The following is a 20,892-nucleotide window of genomic DNA, read 5'->3' on the forward strand; positions in this document are numbered from 1 at the left end:
TGCATCCTTTTTTTTATATCCGTGCTACTAACGATGTATTGATATTCCGTGTACCTTATCTTTCCTCCCTCTTTCTGTTAAATGTTCAGCTTCAGTGGATCTGAGTTGCGAGGATGCCCATCGCAGAGGATGCAGAGAGATATTATGGAAGCTTAAAAGTGCCACCGAGATGTTGAGATAATTATCTCGGGAAGTCGACATCTTGATAGCAAAAGATAAGATGACGAGATCCCAGATCTCATCATGTCGACATCTTTTAGAAGAGATGATGAGATGACAAGATCCCGAATCTCATCATGTCAACATCTTTTAGAAGAGATGATGAGATGACAAGATCCCGGATCTCATCATGTCAACATCTTTAAGAAGATATGATGAGATGACAAGATCTCGGATCTCATCATGTTGACATCTTGTAGAAGAGATGATCAGATGACAAGATCTTAGATCTCGTCATGTCTACAACAGTGGAAGAGATGATCAGATGTCATGATCTCGTAACTCGTCATGTCTACATCTTTAAGAAGAGATGATTAGATGACATGGTCATGGATCGAAGATCTTGTCATCTGACCAATTCTTCTAAAAGATGTCGACATGACGAGATCCGGGATCTTGTCATCTGATCATCTTTTCTAAAAGATGTCGACATGACGAGATCCGGGATCTTGTCATCTGATCATCTCTTCTACAAGATGTTGACATGATGAGATCCTGGATCTTGTCATCTCATCATCTCTTCTAAAAGATGACGACATGACGAGATCCGGGATCTTGTCATCTCATCTCTTCTGAGATGTCAACATGATGAGATCCTTTGCTGATGTGGTTTACGGTACACCATGTGGAGTGTTATAGAAACAGTGGATAGAAGAAGAGAAGAAGTGGATAGGCGAGAAAGTGGAGATTTGAGAATAGAGTATTCTTTCTTGAAAATAGTTCTGAAAAGGACTGTAAACCAGAAGGAATGTTGAGTGAGAACAGCTTGAGTAGTAGAGCTGATGAGGAGATGCTGGCTTGAGTCGGCGAGTAGAGATGATGAGTAGTAGAGAGACTCGACGTTTCGGACAGGTTGACTGTCCGTCTTCAGGAGTGATGAGATCCGGGATCTTGTCATCTCAACATCTCTTCTAAAAGATGTCAACATGATGAGATCCGGGATCTTGTCATCTCTTCCAAAAGATGTTGACATGATGAGATCTGGGATCTTGTCATCTCATCATCTCTTCTAAAAGATGTTGACATGATGAGATCCGGAATCTTGTCATCTCATCATCTCTTCTAAAAGATGTCGACATGATGAGATCCAGGATCTCGTCATCTGATCTTTTGCTATCAAGATATCGACTTCCCAAGATAATTATCTCAATATCTTGGTGGCACTTTTAAGCTTCCATAGATATAGCGGACGTTACGGATGATAACGGACATGGAACGTTTCTTGCTCGTATATTTTTGCGGATTTACATTATGTATTACATAAAAGATGACTTATTTTCCTTTCGCACCCTCTACCTTTCTTTTCTTTAGTCTGTTATCTTTCATTTCTTTCTATTTCCCTTTGTCTCTTTCTCTTCTTTCCCTTCCTTCTTCTAAGTTTTATTTGCCCTGCATGCCATGAGCATTTAGTTTCACATTTTCTTTATAATTCTAGTTTTTTTGACTTAATTGTTTTCCGTCTTTATATAAAGCCTATAATGTGAATGTTTATTTTTAATGATGTTTTGTTTTATGGCTAATGGCAAATAAAGATGAATTATATATATTTCATTGAGAGTTGAGATTTATAGGCCCCTTGCGCATACAGCCATTGATCATCACATCAAAATCAGAAACCTGTCGATATTCTATTCAAAAATGCACAATTTAGTTATTTGGAATTCATGAGAATATTATTATCTTATTTATCTAGTAAGCCTAACAAACAAGTTGTTGATATTGCGGCCTGAAACTGTGTGTGTGTACATAGGCGGATCCAGGGGGGGGGGGGGCAAGGGCCACTGAGTCAGGGGCCCGGGCCGAGCGAGGGGCTCGGCCGGAGAATGGGATGGGGACATACATGTAGATGTATATCTCTATGGATGGGGACCATTCATTTAATTAAGTACAAGAGTCCATTCGTTCTATTTCGATAGCGAATTAGTGTCCATGCGCTTGCGCATTTCGCGACCGATCGAGACTCTGTCTTTAGCTCTGTCTCCGTAAAATTCTAAAAATTTTCGTCAACAATGCCTAAATCTGGAGGATTTTTGACTCCGAAAGCGATCGCAAATCGTATCAAGGCGAAAGGATTGCAAAAATTGAGATGGTATTGTCAAATGTGTCAGAAACAATGTCGAGATGAGGTAAGAATTTAGAACTTACAAGTTTTCTCAGATTCGTTTGTGAAATTGTGTAGTCCCACGTACCGTATACACCGTACCGTACGGTACCCAGTTGTGTGTCTGGACAATCGGTTTAAAATCTTGGCCCACTCCACTCCTAGTACCAATGAGGTCCAAACATTACATGTATGGACCTCATAGGCGACATCAGTGGAATTGCGGGGTTAGAAATCTTTGAGTACAGGATATTTCGATATTATTTCACAAGTACGCTCTCTATTTCTTTTTTTGGCCAATATTATAATTAAGGTCTATAAGGATCGTAAATTCATTGTAAGCAACAAAAATAAAATGAAAGATATTAAGGGAAACTTACATTTTGACGACTTTTTCCTGATTTTCTTGGCAGTTGCTCTTCACTTCTGACTCGCGATCGAAGCTGTTATGCAGATCACGTGATACGCTTTCTCGTCAGGTGATCGGTTGGTTATTCTTTTCGCCAGACGTTGATAATGATATATTTCATAACGCTAGCATTCATCGCAAATTCAGGTGAAAGCGATTGGAGTTAACAGCGCAAGCTTTAAATTTTTCAAAAAATAAAGTTTAATTTATTGCATAAGTTTCGCGCCGGACATGAAGGATCATTTGGTCCCATATTGGCGTAATGCATAACAACTGGGGGGGGTGGGGGGGGGGTGTCCCTACCACTTCAAGTTCAACGACTATAGCCAGAAATTATGATTTTTTTTCTCTCCTAGCTTTTTTAACCAAAATACCCCCCCCCAAAAAAAGGGAACTAGTGTTAAAGAGAAAGAGAATTATGATAGAGGAACACAAAATACTTTATTTTTTCAGCTTTTATTTATTCGACTTATAATCCCATAATCAAATATTAAATGGGGCTTCCACAGTTTTTTAAGCCCGGGGGCCACTTACATGAGTGGATACCATATGCGCGACCAAAAAAAAAAATCTTTTTCACTATAGGGCACGTTATGTACGTAACGTGATAAGGGTGTCAAAAACACAAAAATAATGAAAAAGGGGTATATCTATTTCGCTAGGAAAATTACGTGTTTAGGGTCGAATTTGAGGGGATGATAAAACAAGATTAAAATGTTTTATAAAGGATGTCCTTGTTTTCCCCAACACCTCGTGTTTAGAGTCCAATTTGCGCAAGGTGTAGAAGCTAGGTGGGGTCGTACTAAGCCAATTAAAGGTAAAAAAGCCGAAGACCGAAGGACCCGTAACAATAAACATTCCTGTACTTGTGCATTTCAGGGAATATTTAAAGAGTATCGTTTTGTTTCCAATTCTTGTCAAGGGTACGGTTCACGTCAATACTTGTTAAGGGGTGCATTTTCAGAATCAGGAAATTACGTGTTTAGGGTGCTTTTTGAGACCCCATGATCGCGCATGGTATCCACTCGTGAATGGAAGTGGCCCCCGACTTTTAAAGTCAATTCATAAAAATATTCCTCCTCGGGATTTGAGCTTTCTTTCATGAAATATCAATCTTTTTCGTGATTACCAAAAATACTTAAAATGTCATTTTTTTAATCTTTGTATAAAGCTTTAGCTCATGCGTTGCGCCTGCAATATTTTAATGTTGAGATACAACTTTATGCTTTTAATGAATTCCTAAAAACACTAAATTCTCAGATCATTTGTCGCAATCGAATGACTGGAAATGAATGATTAATAAGTTTCATGAATAATGTTTAAAATGCGTCTCTCTATAAGTTTTGAATATTTAAAAAAAAATGTCAGCTCGTGCTTTTTGCTCGCAATATTTTGATTAGTAAGAAGTTCTTGTATATGCGAGTTTGATAGATAAATAAATAGAGAGGGGGAGGGTCCCTCAGCTACTTGTCCTCGCTTATTCCAGTTTTTTTTATTATGCTCGTACGTGTTGTGAGGTTTTCAAAGTCTTCTTTTTCTCACCCTTTTTATTGTCTCGGAGCTTCCCTCTATTTCTTTGCTACGATGTATAGCCCTTCTTACTTGTTTCAATTCTTTTATGTTCTCATTTCACTGAAAACATAATTATTAAACTGACGTAGAAGACTTTACAACAAAATTTTGATATTGTTTTTTCTTGTTTGTTTGGCTTTCTTTTTTCTTCTCATTTCTTGTTTTTTTTTCTTCTTAGTTTCCTTTTCCTTATTTTCTCTTATTTCATTTCATGAGGCATCCGCCAACTTATATACAACAACAAACATATTTAGAGGCCGATATCCAGTGAGGGGGCGTGGTGGTATGCCCCTCTAAAAAAGGAGGAAAATAGAAAGGAAAAAAAGAAGGGAAGGGGAAAAAATAAGAAAAAAAGAAAGACGATGATGGCAATGATGATGATGATGAAAATTATCTTGGTGAAGATGATAGTGGTGGTGATGGTGGCGGTGATGATGATGATAATGATAATGATGGTGGTAGTGGTGATGAAGATGAGAATGAAGTTGGTGACGATGCTATGATGATGACGAGATGTAATTTTGTTAAGTTGTCTTAAAAAAATTAATAGTGCACAGGCGAAATCATTTAAAGTTTATTATGAAAATAGCAGAAAAAAATAATTTGAAAAATTGTACCGTTGCGTATCCAGTGGAAAATCCATCCCCCACCAAAAAAGAAAAAAAAAGTGAGATTTTGTTTTGTTATTTGTGACGGCGTAGGTCTATGCGAGCAGCTATGGGATGGGAAAAAAAGTAAATGAAATGTCAAGAAATACATGATAATGACTTTTATTGTACATTCAGTATATCAGTAGATAACTTCATACTCTTTCCAAAAAAGAAAAAAGTCGGTATATTATGGACCATTAAACATGGGCAGTTGCTCTGTATATATTATGCAACTGCTCGTGTGTATAGCGGTAAGTTATTCACTGATCTACATAATTCATGCGGCGCACGGCGCGTGCGCAATGTTTAATAATTATTGCTGTGAACACAATGAATGTCATCAAAAACATAATCTCACAGATCAAATAATGCCAGCTCGACGCGCAAAATCAGAAAAAATATATATTTTCTGCCCTGATAATTTGGTAACCTTATAACCTAACCCAATTTCTAAGTATTTTAAACATAAACAGGATAACTACAGACAATGATTTAAATTAACTTTATATTCTTTTGCGAAAATGAATATGAAGGACAGCTTTTTGATAAAGAACACAGTTTTAGAGTGTTAGAGCGCGATTTATACCTACAACCGCTAAATCCTGTCACTGTCGGTATGAAGCAGTGATTCCATCAGCTTACGGTAATAATTTTTGCAACACGGGCGCCAGTCCGAGAAACAGGCATTTGCCCAAACGGACAACATCTCAACCTCTGCTCATTTCTTTTTGCACGGGCACATAAATCTCGACGTAACCCATCACATTTCTCCCTATTTTCTCCTCCCTTTTATTTTCCATTAATTTTTCTTTCGTTCACTTTTTTCTGTCTTCTTTCCCAATTTTTTTTACCCATCACATTTCTCCCTATTTTCTCTTCCCTTTTATTTTCCATTAATTTTTCTTTCTTTCACTTTTTTCTGTCCTCTTTTCCGCTTCTATTTTTGTTCTCGTCTCACCGCTTTTCCTCATCCCCCAGCCTCCGACGCCCGTGCAGATTCGCAAACAATATCAAGAGTATGTCTACTTGCAAGGGCGGAAATCTCTCCCCAAAGGTAGGGGGACCAGGGGCTGGAAAATTTGACAAACAAACAAACAAACAAAAAAAGAAGGTTTATCACCCCCTAAAGAAGGTCATCTTAACCAAAAGAAATTTGACAAGCAAACAAGCAAAAAAAGGGGGGCATCCCAAAAGTAAGATCGTCTCTTCCAAATGTTTTATTTCGATTTTGAATGAAATGACCAAAAATAGTAGGGGGATATTTCATAATGTGCCCCCTACTATTTTGGGTGAGGGGTACATGTCCCCCGGCCCTGGGATTTGCGCCCATGTGGGTGGGGGTGTTGCGCCTCCCTATCGGGATCATATCACAGCGAGTATACACTCTTCCATATGGAAGAGTGTTTACTCTCTGTGATTTCGATCTCACACATATGAAAAAAAATAGAACAGCTAAGCCTTGATCACAAGCCAAAATGCCTAACGATTTCTCCGCGGCATTAACAACTCTCGTAAGGGGCGCTCCATTTATAAATAGAGTTGCATGAACAGCTGTCTATGGCGACAGAATCGTAGGCAGAATAGTTGCCAGAAGCGTGGGAATTTGGCAGAAAATTCAAGAAAAGAACCGGTGAGTACCGATTTAAGAGTAATTATATATTCATTAACGTTTATTGAATCATTAGAATAAAGATTTTTTACGGAAAGAAAGCTTAGTTCTAAGCTAGGGCTGCCCAAATGCGCGTGAGTGGAGTCCCAGTTTCTTAACACGGGTAAGTATTGCGGTGTCGCCTAGAGTGGCCCACTCAGGCCTAACCCAGGGAACTTGTTTGTTTTGTTTGTTTGTTTTATTTCCGTATATAAAATAACAAATACAAATTACATAGACATATAACATGAGATGATGAGGTCAATGTTAAAATACAAGAATAAAAGGTAAGGCAATAAAGTTAATTATACAGCTGGTAATCCCACTTGTTCACTGCTACCACCCTGCCTGTGGGGAATCTACAGGTAGGATGGTATGCCAATGTTGTACAGAGCACACACTATAAAAAAATCATTAAAATATCACTTTTATGACCAAAATTACTAATTTCCATACAGTTGCAATTTATTTTCCATTAGTAACTTGGGAATAATGTTTGTATTCACCAGAGCGCTCAAAAACTTGAATTTTGGGCATATTTTTTGTACGCCCTCTATTGGTGGAAAGTAATGGCAAGAAAATTTTCATTTTTTGATCTCTATTTTTAATTAAGAAAAAAATGATTTAAAGAATCAAATTTAAATAAGAGTTAATTTGTATGAATAATGGGTGTAATGGAAACTGTCAGTGCAAAAAAATCAAGCATTTGCCCCAAAGAAAAAGAGAAAATAAGCCAAACATTGCCACCCTTATTTTGCCACACATGGAGATATAAGTGAGAACAAGGTTATATTATAACCTTGTTCATTGAATGAGTGGGTAATCCATTTTCAGCTGCAATAATGCATTGCTGCTGGTCTTCCATGGAGCCAGTTTACTTGCAATATTATGATTACCATAATAAAAAGGAAGTTGACCTTCAGACATAAAAGTGAACTCATTAAAAAAAAGAAAAAAAACCCCATATAACCTACACTTACCCCCCCCCCCCCCCTCACCCGGTACAAATCAGTGATTTACTTAGTTTCATTTAGCACAGATATATTTCACAAATGTATTTTTAAAAGAATTAAAAGTGGTGACATTATGCACGTACAAAGGGATTCTGTTGAATTCAGAGGCAGCTCGGTAAGAGAAAGATCTTTTACAACTATTGGTTCTAGGTCTGGGTAAACATATGTTATTTTCATTTCTAAGAGGGTAAAGAGTAGCTTTTGTACGAAACATACTTTTCATATATTCAGTGGACATGTTGTTACTAATCTTATACATGAATAATATCAAGTGAGTATACTGTCTCTTTTGAATAGTGTCCCAACCCAGAATAGAATGAATTTGAGAGGTTGAAGTGTGTGAATAGGGGTCAATTTTCAAAATTATTCTTCCAGCTCTATTTTGAATTTTTTGAAGTTGGTCAAGAAGAGATTTGTTAGCAGATTGATAGATAATGTCACCATAATCAAAATGAGGTAAAATTATTGAGTTATATATTAACTTTAATTCTGACAAATTTACAAAATGCTTTAGCCGAGCAATATAACTAATCATTCTCCCCAGTTTTTTACATAAATAATTTACGTGATCGTCCCACTTCATGTTTTCATCCACAAAGACACCTAGATACTTAACATTTTTCACTTGAGTCAGTAAATGACAGTCAATTTTTAGTTGTAAATGTTGTGACCTTTTAAGCATTTTAGGCGTTACAATCAACATGCTTACAGTTTTATCATAGTTTATTTTCAAATTATTCATCTTCGTCCATGCGATAAACTTTCAAGTTCCTTATTAAGGACGCGTTCAATAACTCTAACATCTTTATGTGAGAAATATATGACTGTGTCGCCAGCATAAAGGTGTACAGTGGACTCTTTGAATACAGAAATTATATCATCGATAAATAAAATGAACAGTAAGGGTCCAAGGAGAGATCCCTGGGGTACTCCCTTAAAAATGACCCTTCTGATAAAATTCCATTAATGGATGTACGAATTCTTCTATTAGTCAAATAACTTTTGAACCAATGCAATTAATTTCCAGATATACCAATATCTTTAAGTTTGGATAAGAGAATTGCATGATCGACCAGGTCAAAAGCCTTTTGAAGGTCTATAAAAATAGCCCCTGTATACTGCCCATTGTCCATACAATGAAACCAGTCATCCGTTACCTTAGCGAGAGCCGTAATGGTTGAGTGTTTCGGACGGAATCCAGATTGAAAGGCAGAAAGTAAAGAATGACTTTGAATATAACGAAGCAATTGCTTCTGCACAATTTTTTCCATTAATTTAGACACACGGGGTAGAATCGATATCGGTCTATAGTTGTTAAATTCAAACTTATCACCTTTCTTGTGAATAGGAACAATTTTGGCTACTTTCCATTTCTCAGGTACAACACCATCATATAAAGATTTATTTATCAAGAAAGTAACAGGTTCAACCAAAACTGAAATTGATTCTTTGATTATATATACTGAAATACCATCTAGACCAACAGACTTAGTATTCTTCAAATTATGAACCTCTTTCAAGACATCGCTTTCAGAGACAGGCAATAATCGAAAGTTTTCATGGAGAGTGGACGCTACATGATCGTGGTGTACAGTTGACTCACCAACAATTTCTAACGCCACATTAGCAAAGTGATTGTTAAAACCATTAGCCACATCCTCTGACATTACTTTTGGAAAAGTGCTATTAGATGAGTGTTTTTTGCCCATAACAGATTTTAACATTTTCCAAGAGTCATTTCTATTTGTCACATTTGATAATTTGTCACAATAATATCTACGTTTAGATTTCCGGATGACAAAAGTGACCTTATTTTTCAGAGTTTTATACAATTTCCATAAATCATTATCGTTTTTAGATTTGGCCTTTCTTTTAGCTTTATCTCTTTCTTTCATTAAAGACAAGATCTCATTATTCATCCAAGGAGAAGATTTTTTACGAATGCGCTTAGATTTTAAGGGCATATGTTTATTAACAACTTCTAATAGCATTATTTCCCACTTATTGACAGCGTCATTGATATCATCAAAATCTTTTATAATCCTCCAATTTTGATTAAGAAGGTCATTTCTAAAAGACTCAATCAACATTTTTGGATTTTCTATACCTTATATAAGTGTCACAAGATGTGAACTTTTGTTTGGATTTCCATAATGTAATGATCACTCATCCTATTACATAATTCAATTGAACAAACTTAATTCCTTTATCAGACAGCTGATCATATTTCAAACAAATGTTATCTTTCTTTTTACGAAGATGTGTATTATTATCAGTTTCAGTATATACTTCAACGCTTTCTTCTATAAAACATGGAAGATGATTAAAAATACATTTTGTACACTCCCAGTTGAAAAAGACCATTGAAGTATCATTATACACCTTCACTGGAATCCATGCGCAAGATATATGTACCCATTTACAACACGTAGTGCATTTAAGTGCTTTATGATTTGAATTTACGTTTTTGTTACAAAGAACACAAGGAAATTGTACCATTACCCCAACAAGTATATGCAATAACAGTAACAAAAAAAAAAATATATATGATACAACTATGATATTAGAAAAAGTAAATGAATAAATAAATAATTGCAATATACATAAAAAATATGTTCCAAAGTACCAAAGAATTAACAGAAACAGTGACCCAAAGGTCTGTATGGTAAAAAAACGGCTACGTTTAGAATATTAAAAAATGGTCCTCAACAGTTCAGAGAACAACGCCACTTCATCACTTCATTAGGCAAACTCCAAAGGTATACTAAATACGTTACAGTCAGTGTTCTGTAGACAAGATCAGATTAGAAGCTGAAATCAGTCATTGTTTATGTGCAATCACCTAATCCTGGGTGTGAAAGGATAATGCTGCATTGTACATCAGACAAGCTTAATAGTTAAAAAGAAAAGTTCAATGAAAAACAAGGTAATTCCGAGATCAGGCCGGGACTTCTATAAAATAATGTAGTTTGACCGCGAATACCTATAAAGAACAATCTATAGTTCACTGGATCCTAATCCCTGAAGAGGTACTATACAATTGCAGATGCTTCCACTATTGTAGATGCTGCAGTAGATTATAATCTTCGAATATGGGCGTAGCGGGCGGGAGCCCAGGACCTTACGTGTTGACCATACTCACCTGACTAGCGTGAAGTATGGTCAAAATAATTCCCGATTGGCAGTTGACTGCCAACTTGGATTAAAAAAATATTTGCATCTGCCGATATATCAGGGTGACCAGACGTCCCGTATTTCCCGGGATTGTCCCGTATTTCCCGGGATTGTCCCGTATTTTGCTCCTGTGTCCCGGCGTCCCGACAAACTCTTCCCGGGACGCCTATTTGTCCCGTATTTCAGAATATTGAACAAAATGTAGTTTTGAAAGTGACGAATTTTCATTAAATAACCAACAGCTGACGAAGCAGGGACAACAATTAAATCGACAACTGTAAACTTTTGCAAGTTCTGCGGTGATTTCTTGCTAACCCAAGGCATGTAGGATCGAAGCAAATTCTCAATGGTGCAAACAATCTCACATGATTTTTTTTTTTTTTTAAAGTATTTTTTAAATCTAAGTTGCAGCTCTACACGCGTGTTACCGCATGTGTATCTAGGTATCAATAACAAAAGAAATCAAAATGGAGGAGTAAACAGACGGGGTAAGTGAACGCTCTTGCTCTTAATTTCTTTCAATTTTTATCATAATTAGCGAATGAAAAGTATGGTAGTGGATCGTATTACTGAACACTTCATGAATTTGATCTTATCAAACACATTCCAATAAAATTCACCAAACTTTCACCATAAATACACAAATACCTACAAAATATAAACATGCAGAAATTTTGCCGAAATTGTTTTTCATTTTTACGACATCAGCTTCCAATCGGACCCCTCTTCGCAAGTGAAATATTTTGGTCACTTGAAAAGGTATCGTATTACCGAACGTGTGTTTTCTATGGGAAAAGTTGGGAAAACAACAAAGTCACTGATGATTGGATTGACAAAAGTGCGGGTGTTATAAACAAATGCGAGCCAACACGGACACTTTACCGTCGGTGAATGGGGATTAGATCTACAGTAAAATGTCAGAAATTGTTGAATAAATCCCCAGAAACGATGGTTATTTCTGTCTAACGCGTGTAGAGATGCAGTCTAAGATTAAGAAAATACTTGCATCGGCTAATAAATATTACGAATTGTAAAATATTTGTTTTAGTAAAAATATATCATTCAGCATTTGTTATGATATTTATTGACCGAAACAAGTATTTTATGGTTCATGATATTTATCGGCCGATTCATTCGATCAATTTGATAAGCACTGCCTCATGAAATAAAAGAATTTCTTCGCTTTATTCTTTTAAACGTAAGCTAAAAAAACATATCATATCATCATATGACCCGTGAATTTTCTTAAAGTGTATTTAGATCATTTATAATTGTTACACTGGTTTCCAGTTCCCGATGGGGGGGAGGACATCCGTACTTTTTTTTCCTTCATGTCCTGATTTTAATATGTCAATATATGTATCGCCATGATGGCACTCGGGGTCTGCCTGGTCAAGACCTTTCGGTCTTTTGCGGTCTCCCAAATTTCATTTTGTATTCATGTATGTTTAATTGCTTTCTTCTCAATTATGTATTTCTCTGATATTGTATCTTGTTTTTTTTATTGAATGGAATTTGAATAAATTGAATAAGCAATGAAAAAAAAAAAAGGTTTTTTGTTTTTCATCATTTCGTCCAAGGAAAAAAAAGGTCGTCGCTTTCAAAGGGGGGGGGGGCGCTCTTGTGTTAGAATGGCAAATTTATATGAAAAAGTGTGATTATCCCTCACAAAGGGGGGGGGGCACCAGCCAGTCCAGCTGGATGTTCCCCCCCTGGATCCGCCAGTGATGTCATCCCTGAAGAACGTGCCCGAGTATCAGGTCACATGATCAAGGTCAAAGGTAATTTATGGTCAACCAACTGGTAATATTGATTGATAAAGCAACAACTACTTTTACCATTTACTCCAGTACATTATAGAATGGCTAAAATTTCATTTTTTTCAAAAGTTTTTCTTCAAAGTTATATATTTCTCTCATGAGAACATAAACAATATATAGGGGAAAGGGACTTGGGAGAAAACCACAAATCCCAGATAATTGTTGTTCTTAGATCATAGTGCACTCACACTAGTACGAGGTTTATGCTGCGTTTCCACACCCAAACGATCTCCTAAGTATATTCTCAGTAGGCGGTGCTGCACCATCCGAGTTTGCTCAATCTCGAGATTTTTTTATCACAGTTAATATCACCCATAACAATAATGTCACAATCAAAACTACAAGCAAATTCTAAAAATTGTTCATATTGATGAAATACCTCAATTCTACTATTAGGTGGCCTGTACCAATTAAAGAATAATAACGGTTTAGTGTTTCTTAAGTGGATCCGTAAGCATATTGCCTCTAACCCAGAAAGAGAATTATGATTAATCAACTCAACATGCAAAGATTCGTGCATATAAACTGCCACCCCGCCTCCATTCCTATCACGGTCCGCACGAATGATAGAGTAATGAGGTATTTCAACTTCACTATCTAAAATGGAGCAATCCAATCTAGTTTCGTTTAAACAAGAACGTGTATGTCATTTACATTCAAAATATGTTTAATTTCATCGTAATTTTTCAGAAGGCTGGCTACATTCAATTGAACAAACTTAATTCCTTTATCAGACAGCTGATCATATTTCAAACAAATGTTATCTTTCTTTTTACGAAGATGTGTATTATTATCAGTTTCAGTATATACTTCAACGCTTTCTTCTATAAAACATGGAAGATGATTAAAAATACATTTTGTACACTCCCAGTTGAAAAAGACCATTGAAGTATCATTATACACCTTCACTGGAATCCATGCGCAAGATATATGTACCCATTTACAACACGTAGTGCATTTAAGTGCTTTATGATTTGAATTTACGTTTTTGTTACAAAGAACACAAGGAAATTGTACCATTACCCCAACAAGTATATGCAATAACAGTAACAAAAAAAAAAATATATATGATACAACTATGATATTAGAAAAAGTAAATGAATAAATAAATAATTGCAATATACATAAAAAATATGTTCCAAAGTACCAAAGAATTAACAGAAACAGTGACCCAAAGGTCTGTATGGTAAAAAAACGGCTACGTTTAGAATATTAAAAAATGGTCCTCAACAGTTCAGAGAACAACGCCACTTCATCACTTCATTAGGCAAACTCCAAAGGTATACTAAATACGTTACAGTCAGTGTTCTGTAGACAAGATCAGATTAGAAGCTGAAATCAGTCATTGTTTATGTGCAATCACCTAATCCTGGGTGTGAAAGGATAATGCTGCATTGTACATCAGACAAGCTTAATAGTTAAAAAGAAAAGTTCAATGAAAAACAAGGTAATTCCGAGATCAGGCCGGGACTTCTATAAAATAATGTAGTTTGACCGCGAATACCTATAAAGAACAATCTATAGTTCACTGGATCCTAATCCCTGAAGAGGTACTATACAATTGCAGATGCTTCCACTATTGTAGATGCTGCAGTAGATTATAATCTTCGAATATGGGCGTAGCGGGCGGGAGCCCAGGACCTTACGTGTTGACCATACTCACCTGACTAGCGTGAAGTATGGTCAAAATAATTCCCGATTGGCAGTTGACTGCCAACTTGGATTAAAAAAATATTTGCATCTGCCGATAGATCAGGGTGACCAGACGTCCCGTATTTCCCGGGATTGTCCCGTATTTCCCGGGATTGTCCCGTATTTTGCTCCTGTGTCCCGGCGTCCCGACAAACTCTTCCCGGGACGCCTATTTGTCCCGTATTTCAGAATATTGAACAAAATGTAGTTTTGAAAGTGACGAATTTTCATTAAATAACCAACAGCTGACGAAGCAGGGACAACAATTAAATTGACAACTGTAAACTTTTGCAAGTTCTGCGGTGATTTCTTGCTAACCCAAGGCATGTAGGATCGAAGCAAATTCTCAATGGTGCAAACAATCTCACATGATTTTTTTTTTTTTTTAAAGTATTTTTTAAATCTAAGTTGCAGCTCTACACGCGTGTTACCGCATGTGTATCTAGGTATCAATAACAAAAGAAATCAAAATGGAGGAGTAAACAGACGGGGTAAGTGAACGCTCTTGCTCTTAATTTCTTTCAATTTTTATCATAATTAGCGAATGAAAAGTATGGTAGTGGATCGTATTACTGAACACTTTTCATGAATTTGATCATATCAAACACATTATTCCAATAAAATTCACCAAACTTTCACCATAAATACACAAATACCTACAAAATATAAACATGCAGAAATTTTGCCGAAATTGTTTTTCATTTTTACGACATCAGCTTCCAATCGGACCCCTCTTCGCAAGTGAAATATTTTGGTCACTTGAAAAGGTATCGTATTACCGAACGTGTGTTTTCTATGGGAAAAGTTGGGAAAACAACAAAGTCACTGATGAGCTATTTTGACATATTTTATTGTTTTGAGGATATAAGACTTCGAAATTGTGTTTTTGATAATTTTTCATCATTTTTCTATTTAAGTTCCCTTTGGGAAGAAGTTGCAAAGGTTTGAGCGTATTTGATTATTTTCTGACGCATATGATGCGCGCGTTCGGTAATACAAGGCCGGTCAGTAATACAATCACTCACTATACTAAAGAATTCTTAAAATGGGAGTAAACATAAAACTTCCCCATGTACATAACTTTGGGCGAAAAACTAAAACTAAAAAGTAAAATTGGTGATATAGCCTTATAGGTCTAGGTTCAACACGGGTAATCCTGTCTGCTACGGAAAGGCATGTAAAGCAAATCCAGGCGTTTGTGTAACCCAAGGAACTCCCGCCCGCGAAGCGGGCGTGAGCCCAAGATCGTACGTGCAATTTGGCATACTCACCTGACAAGCGTGAAGTATGGTCAAAATAATTCTCCGAATAAATAGTTAAAACAAAAATCAAGCACTTACCACGATTATATGGATGATGGTCTAACGAGTGGCAGTTTTTCTGACATCTGGGCACAGACTGGAACCTCAAAAAACGAAAAGGTCTCTCCTTTTACCCCCGTCTCGATCGGCCATTTTGTTACAATTCATAACAAAAATCACTCGTCATCCCCCATAGAGCACGAGCGTTAACTTACCCAGTCTGTTTACGTCGCCATTTTTTAATCTTTTGTTATCGATACCAAGTCACACGCGTGTATAGACCAAAAGCTTCAGTCTCTGTATTTTGGTTCTGCTGAACTACGTTGGCTCCACTCACCATACATAGACTGAAGAGCTTAGGGGCCCATGGCTACAGACAACGTATAGTGAACTAGCGTTTTATAGATCGCGATTTAAAACTGTTTTTTGAGCGAAATTTACAATTTCATGGTTTCCATTATCAGGGAAATATAAATAACTTAAGTAATTGCATACCTTGGACTGGAGTTAGTGAAAAAAAATCCACTGGATGATTGAGAAATCTGTCATCTAAGACAGCGCTTCTCAACCGATGGGCCGCGAGAAGCTCCAGAGAAGAAAAAAAAAATGGGGGAAAATTATGGTATGTTTAACATGTTCTATTTAATGTCCGAAAATGGTATGTTTGATCGGTCTCCGTGGGTCAAACAAAGCTAAAGGCACGCCTGTCATGCTATAGGTAGCATGTTGTGATATACAGACACATTGTATGATGGTTTTGATCTAACTTTGATGTGAACCTCATGTATGCATATTTTTTATGTAGTTAATTATCGCCCATTCAGCGGACCTTTGCAAATACATTTATTTCTCAAACTGATTGCTTCGAATGTGCTTAAGAGCTTTATGTTCAAATTTCATGAAACATATACTTTCATCAAAATGGACCTTGTTTTAAAGCGAAAGGGTGAGGGAGGAAACAAATCTACTGTAACAAAGGTAACTAAGAAAATGTGACTCTGAATACATTAATACATTAGATTTGGATTTATCATAACTGCGCAGTGATGCAAAAGCAATGTGTGTCGAATATGCTGAATTTATTCTCAAATAAGGCGTTTAAACCATCAGAGCTTCAGAGACACCTAAACACAAAACAACTAGGAGAGCCAAAAGAGTGTTTCGGTAGGAAAAAGGCTGGATTTAATTCACAGCAGAACACTTGCGTACAGAGAGGGGGGGGGAGCTTGGCCCCAAATATTTTATGACCAAGAAAAAAAAAATAGGAAAGGAAAGAAAAGGGATATGGGTGAGATATGATATTATTTTTGGAATATTGTGTCAAAATCTATCACAAACTTGGATTTTTGTAATAAAAATGTCGAAATTTTTGCTTGCTCGCCATGCTTGCAACATTTTATCAATTACGCGATACCCCATATCAAGTCACCTCATTTTTTGGCTCAACCACTGCTGCAGAAGATCATAAAGTTACGCACATGCTCTTTATAATGGTCGAGACAAGTAGTCATATCCTTTAAAAAAAAAATTAGTAGGTGGGCCTCGAAAAAAAATCTGAGAGTCAAAGTGGTCCTCGAGTAAAAAAAGGTTGAGAAGCACTGATCTAAGACATTTTCACCTGACCTGACGGTTTTTCTTGCAAGTTGCCATCTTGAATGACGTCATTATCGTTATTAACTTAATTAATGACTCGATATATCGTGATTATAACTAGTATCGTTTGTCTTCGTGTAGTGTATCGTATCGTATTATTGAATTGTAAGTGTGCTGGTGGAATGCAATATCGATATCACATTCGTAAATTGTTGACGCCTTCTCCGTTCGTTTGTAAATATTTCATAGTTTGGCTGCCATTTTGATCATTTTTTCTGTGTTCTACCCAACTAAAAATCTTTAAAGTATAATTTTCATGCATTTTCATCAATATCGTTTAAAGTATTTTAATTTTGAATAATTAAATATTTTTAGTTTGTAGTTTATATATCCTTAGAATGTAACTTCGATGTGTAATATTACACCAAAGTTTGGACTCTGGATTGACAAAAGTGCGGGTGTTATAAACAAATGCGAGCCAACACGGACACTTTACCGTCGGTGAATGGGGATTAGATCTACAGTAAAATGTCAGAAATTGTTGAATAAATCCCCAGAAACGATGGTTATTTCTGTCTAACGCGTGTAGAGATGCAGTCTAAGATTAAGAAAATACTTGCATCGGCTAATAAATATTACGAATTGTAAAATATTTGTTTTAGTAAAAATATATCATTCAGCATTTGTTATGATATTTATTGACCGAAACAAGTATTTTATGGTTCATGATATTTATCGGCCGATTCATTCGATCAATTTGATAAGCACTGCCTCATGAAATAAAAGAATTTCTTCGCTTTATTCTTTTAAACGTAAGCTAAAAAAACATATCATATCATCATATGACCCGTGAATTTTCTTAAAGTGTATTTAGATCATTTATAATTGTTACACTGGTTTCCAGTTCCCGATGGGGGGGAGGACATCCGTACTTTTTTTTCCTTCATGTCCTGATTTTAATATGTCAATATATGTATCGCCATGATGGCACTCGGGGTCTGCCTGGTCAAGACCTTTCGGTCTTTTGCGGTCTCCCAAATTTCATTTTGTATTCATGTATGTTTAATTGCTTTCTTCTCAATTATGTATTTCTCTGATATTGTATCTTGTTTTTTTTATTGAATGGAATTTGAATAAATTGAATAAGCAATGAAAAAAAAAAAAGGTTTTTTGTTTTTCATCATTTCGTCCAAGGAAAAAAAAGGTCGTCGCTTTCAAAGGGGGGGGGGGGCACTCTTGTGTTAGAATGGCAAATTTATATGAAAAAGTGTGATTATCCCTCACAAAGGGGGGGGGGGGGCACCAGCCAGTCCAGCTGGATGTTCCCCCCCTGGATCCGCCAGTGATGTCATCCCTGAAGAACGTGCCCGAGTATCAGGTCACATGATCAAGGTCAAAGGTAATTTATGGTCAACCAACTGGTAATATTGATTGATAAAGCAACAACTACTTTACCATTTACTCCAGTACATTATAGAATGGCTAAAATTTCATTTTTTTCAAAAGTTTTTCTTCAAAGTTATATATTTCTCATGAGAACATAAACAATATATAGGGGAAAGGGACTTGGGAGAAAACCACAAATCCCAGATAATTGTTGTTCTTAGATCATAGTGCACTCACACTAGTACGAGGTTTATGCTGCGTTTCCACACCCAAACGATCTCCTAAGTATATTCTCAGTAGGCGGTGCTGCACCATCCGAGTTTGCTCAATCTCGAGATTTTAGCGCGATCGGCCATCTTCGCGATTAATCTCGAGATTCAAGAAACCCCGTCTCCACCATCGCAAGAAGAGCGATTCCTGCTCTTATGAACTAGCGCGATAATTCATAAAATAGCGTGCTATTTTGCAAATAATCCTAAGTTGACTTGGGATTGCAATCTCGAGATTAATCCTACAAATTAGCGCGATATTTGCGTCTCCATTGCAAACAATCTCGAGATTGTTCAGATCGGGATAATTTGCCAGATCAGAAATAGCGCGCTAATTTGAAAACTCTGGATGGTGCAGACGGCCCTAGTGGGTCTGTCACAGGGTTGATGAGCTCTTATGTACTATTCTTTAGAATACTGAATTTATACGTTGTCATTGGTGCTTGTGATAAAGCGATCCAAGATGATGAAATGATCAATTGCATTTGGTGAGACAATATGGGGTTCATCCCAAGATGGGAAAAAATAGAAATATCTCTAAGATAAGGGATGCAGTCTTTGACAATCCCTAGGTATAGTGATTAGCAGTTTTTATAAATTTTAGAAATTCAAGTTTCTTACTGTTGGTCCGATATTGCTGAAACTCACTTTTTCCTCTAAAAACAACTTTTTATTTGGGTTGGATTACCCTTTAAAGGTATTGTAAGGTGCCCCAAGTCTGTGCAGCTCAGTGACCCTTGTCTGGGGTAAGCATACCTTCTTTGTCATTCTAATAAAAGAAGATGTGCAACGCAACTTCAATGGCAAAATGTGAGCTCTGTTTATGTATTGAACTGTGACAGGAGTGTGGCAAACAATTCCTAATCAAAATTTCATTTATGTAGAGATTGTAATAACACACAAATCAAAGAAAACCAACAAGTTCTTACAGTTTTGGAGTTCTATTTTCTTAATTAGGCCTATATTTAAAAAGCAAAATGTGACTCGTCAAGGTACAGGCCAAGCTAGGTTAGATGTTTAGAATCATCAAAAATTTATCTTGATATTTCTTCCCATTTAGAATGGATTCAAGTGCCATCTTACGTCTGAGTCGCATCAGAGGCAACTCTTACTGTTTGCAGATAATGAGGAAGAGTTTTTGGACACCTTCTCCAAGTAAGTGAATGAACACTTTTAGAAATGTATGTCCACATAGTGGACTGGTACGAGATGACGTCATTTTTTGGCCTGCCATATGCCTCAGGTCCTCACATACGTCCACTGTCAGAATCGAGAACCTCGTCGCATCCATTTTGCGGTTCTCCTAAATCATAGACAACGTGCACATGAGTGACGTCATTTTAACCGTTCAAGCTCAGCATGAGGATCAACCTTTCCCTTTTTAAACACAGTTTTCAGTGACTTTTCATAAAATGAATGTAAGTTGTACGATTTATTATATTTGGAATTGCTTTCTGATCTACAAAATAAATATTAATATATATACTAACTCGCGTAAAAAGGAATCAAAGCGAGTTAAACGGCAAGCGTGTACAAGTTGCACCTTTGCATCACCCGACCGGGTCGCCAGGCGATGGTACGCCAGATATTTGTTAATTTGCCATCATAACTTTGAAAGTTTATGGATCTAGTTCATGAAATGTAGACATAAGGGTAATCAAGTATCACTGATCCTGTTGCACAAGTCTCCAGTCACACAATGAAGGTCAAATGTCATTTAGGGTCAATAAACAGTATTTTAGTAAGGAAGATGTTGATCATCATGGTAATATAGAATTGGTAAAAGAAAATAATCTATTGTCTCACGATGTGGCAAACTGAAATTGTGACGTTTCGACTGTACCCGCTAGTCTTCATCAAGCATTCAGGTGGACAATCGCTGCGTGCACCTTTTACTACCATATGCTGTGTGCCGTCGATGCCCAAACCGCCGCGCTATGATTGGTTGGAGTAACCGACCAATCAGGAGCTGTGTACGGTGCGATCGCTAGGCAGCATGCAGATGGCGGGGAAATCCTGTCGGCTGCCGGCGGTCTCGATGAGTA

General features: G+C 36.7%; 1 protein-coding gene across 2 annotated transcripts in view; it reads left to right on the forward strand.

The window, feature by feature from the left end:
• The first annotated feature begins 2,161 nt into the window (after nucleotides 1–2,161).
• Nucleotides 2,162–20,892, forward strand: part of LOC121410149 (DNA/RNA-binding protein KIN17-like) — a 32,188-nt gene continuing 13,457 nt past the window's right edge. The window contains exons 1-2 of one of the 2 annotated variants that reach the window (XM_041602043.1): nucleotides 2,162–2,345; nucleotides 19,908–20,002. In XM_041602043.1, the coding sequence (XP_041457977.1) occupies nucleotides 2,229–2,345; nucleotides 19,908–20,002 (212 nt within the window). In that variant the 5' untranslated portion in view covers nucleotides 2,162–2,228. Of the gene's footprint in view, nucleotides 2,346–19,907; nucleotides 20,003–20,033; nucleotides 20,266–20,892 lie in introns of those variants that run through there. The other variant, XM_041602044.1, reaches the window with a different exon arrangement.

Source organism: Lytechinus variegatus, chromosome 3 (genome assembly GCF_018143015.1).
Source record: "Lytechinus variegatus isolate NC3 chromosome 3, Lvar_3.0, whole genome shotgun sequence".
In the NCBI taxonomy this organism is placed as follows: Eukaryota; Metazoa; Echinodermata; class Echinoidea; order Temnopleuroida; family Toxopneustidae; genus Lytechinus; species Lytechinus variegatus.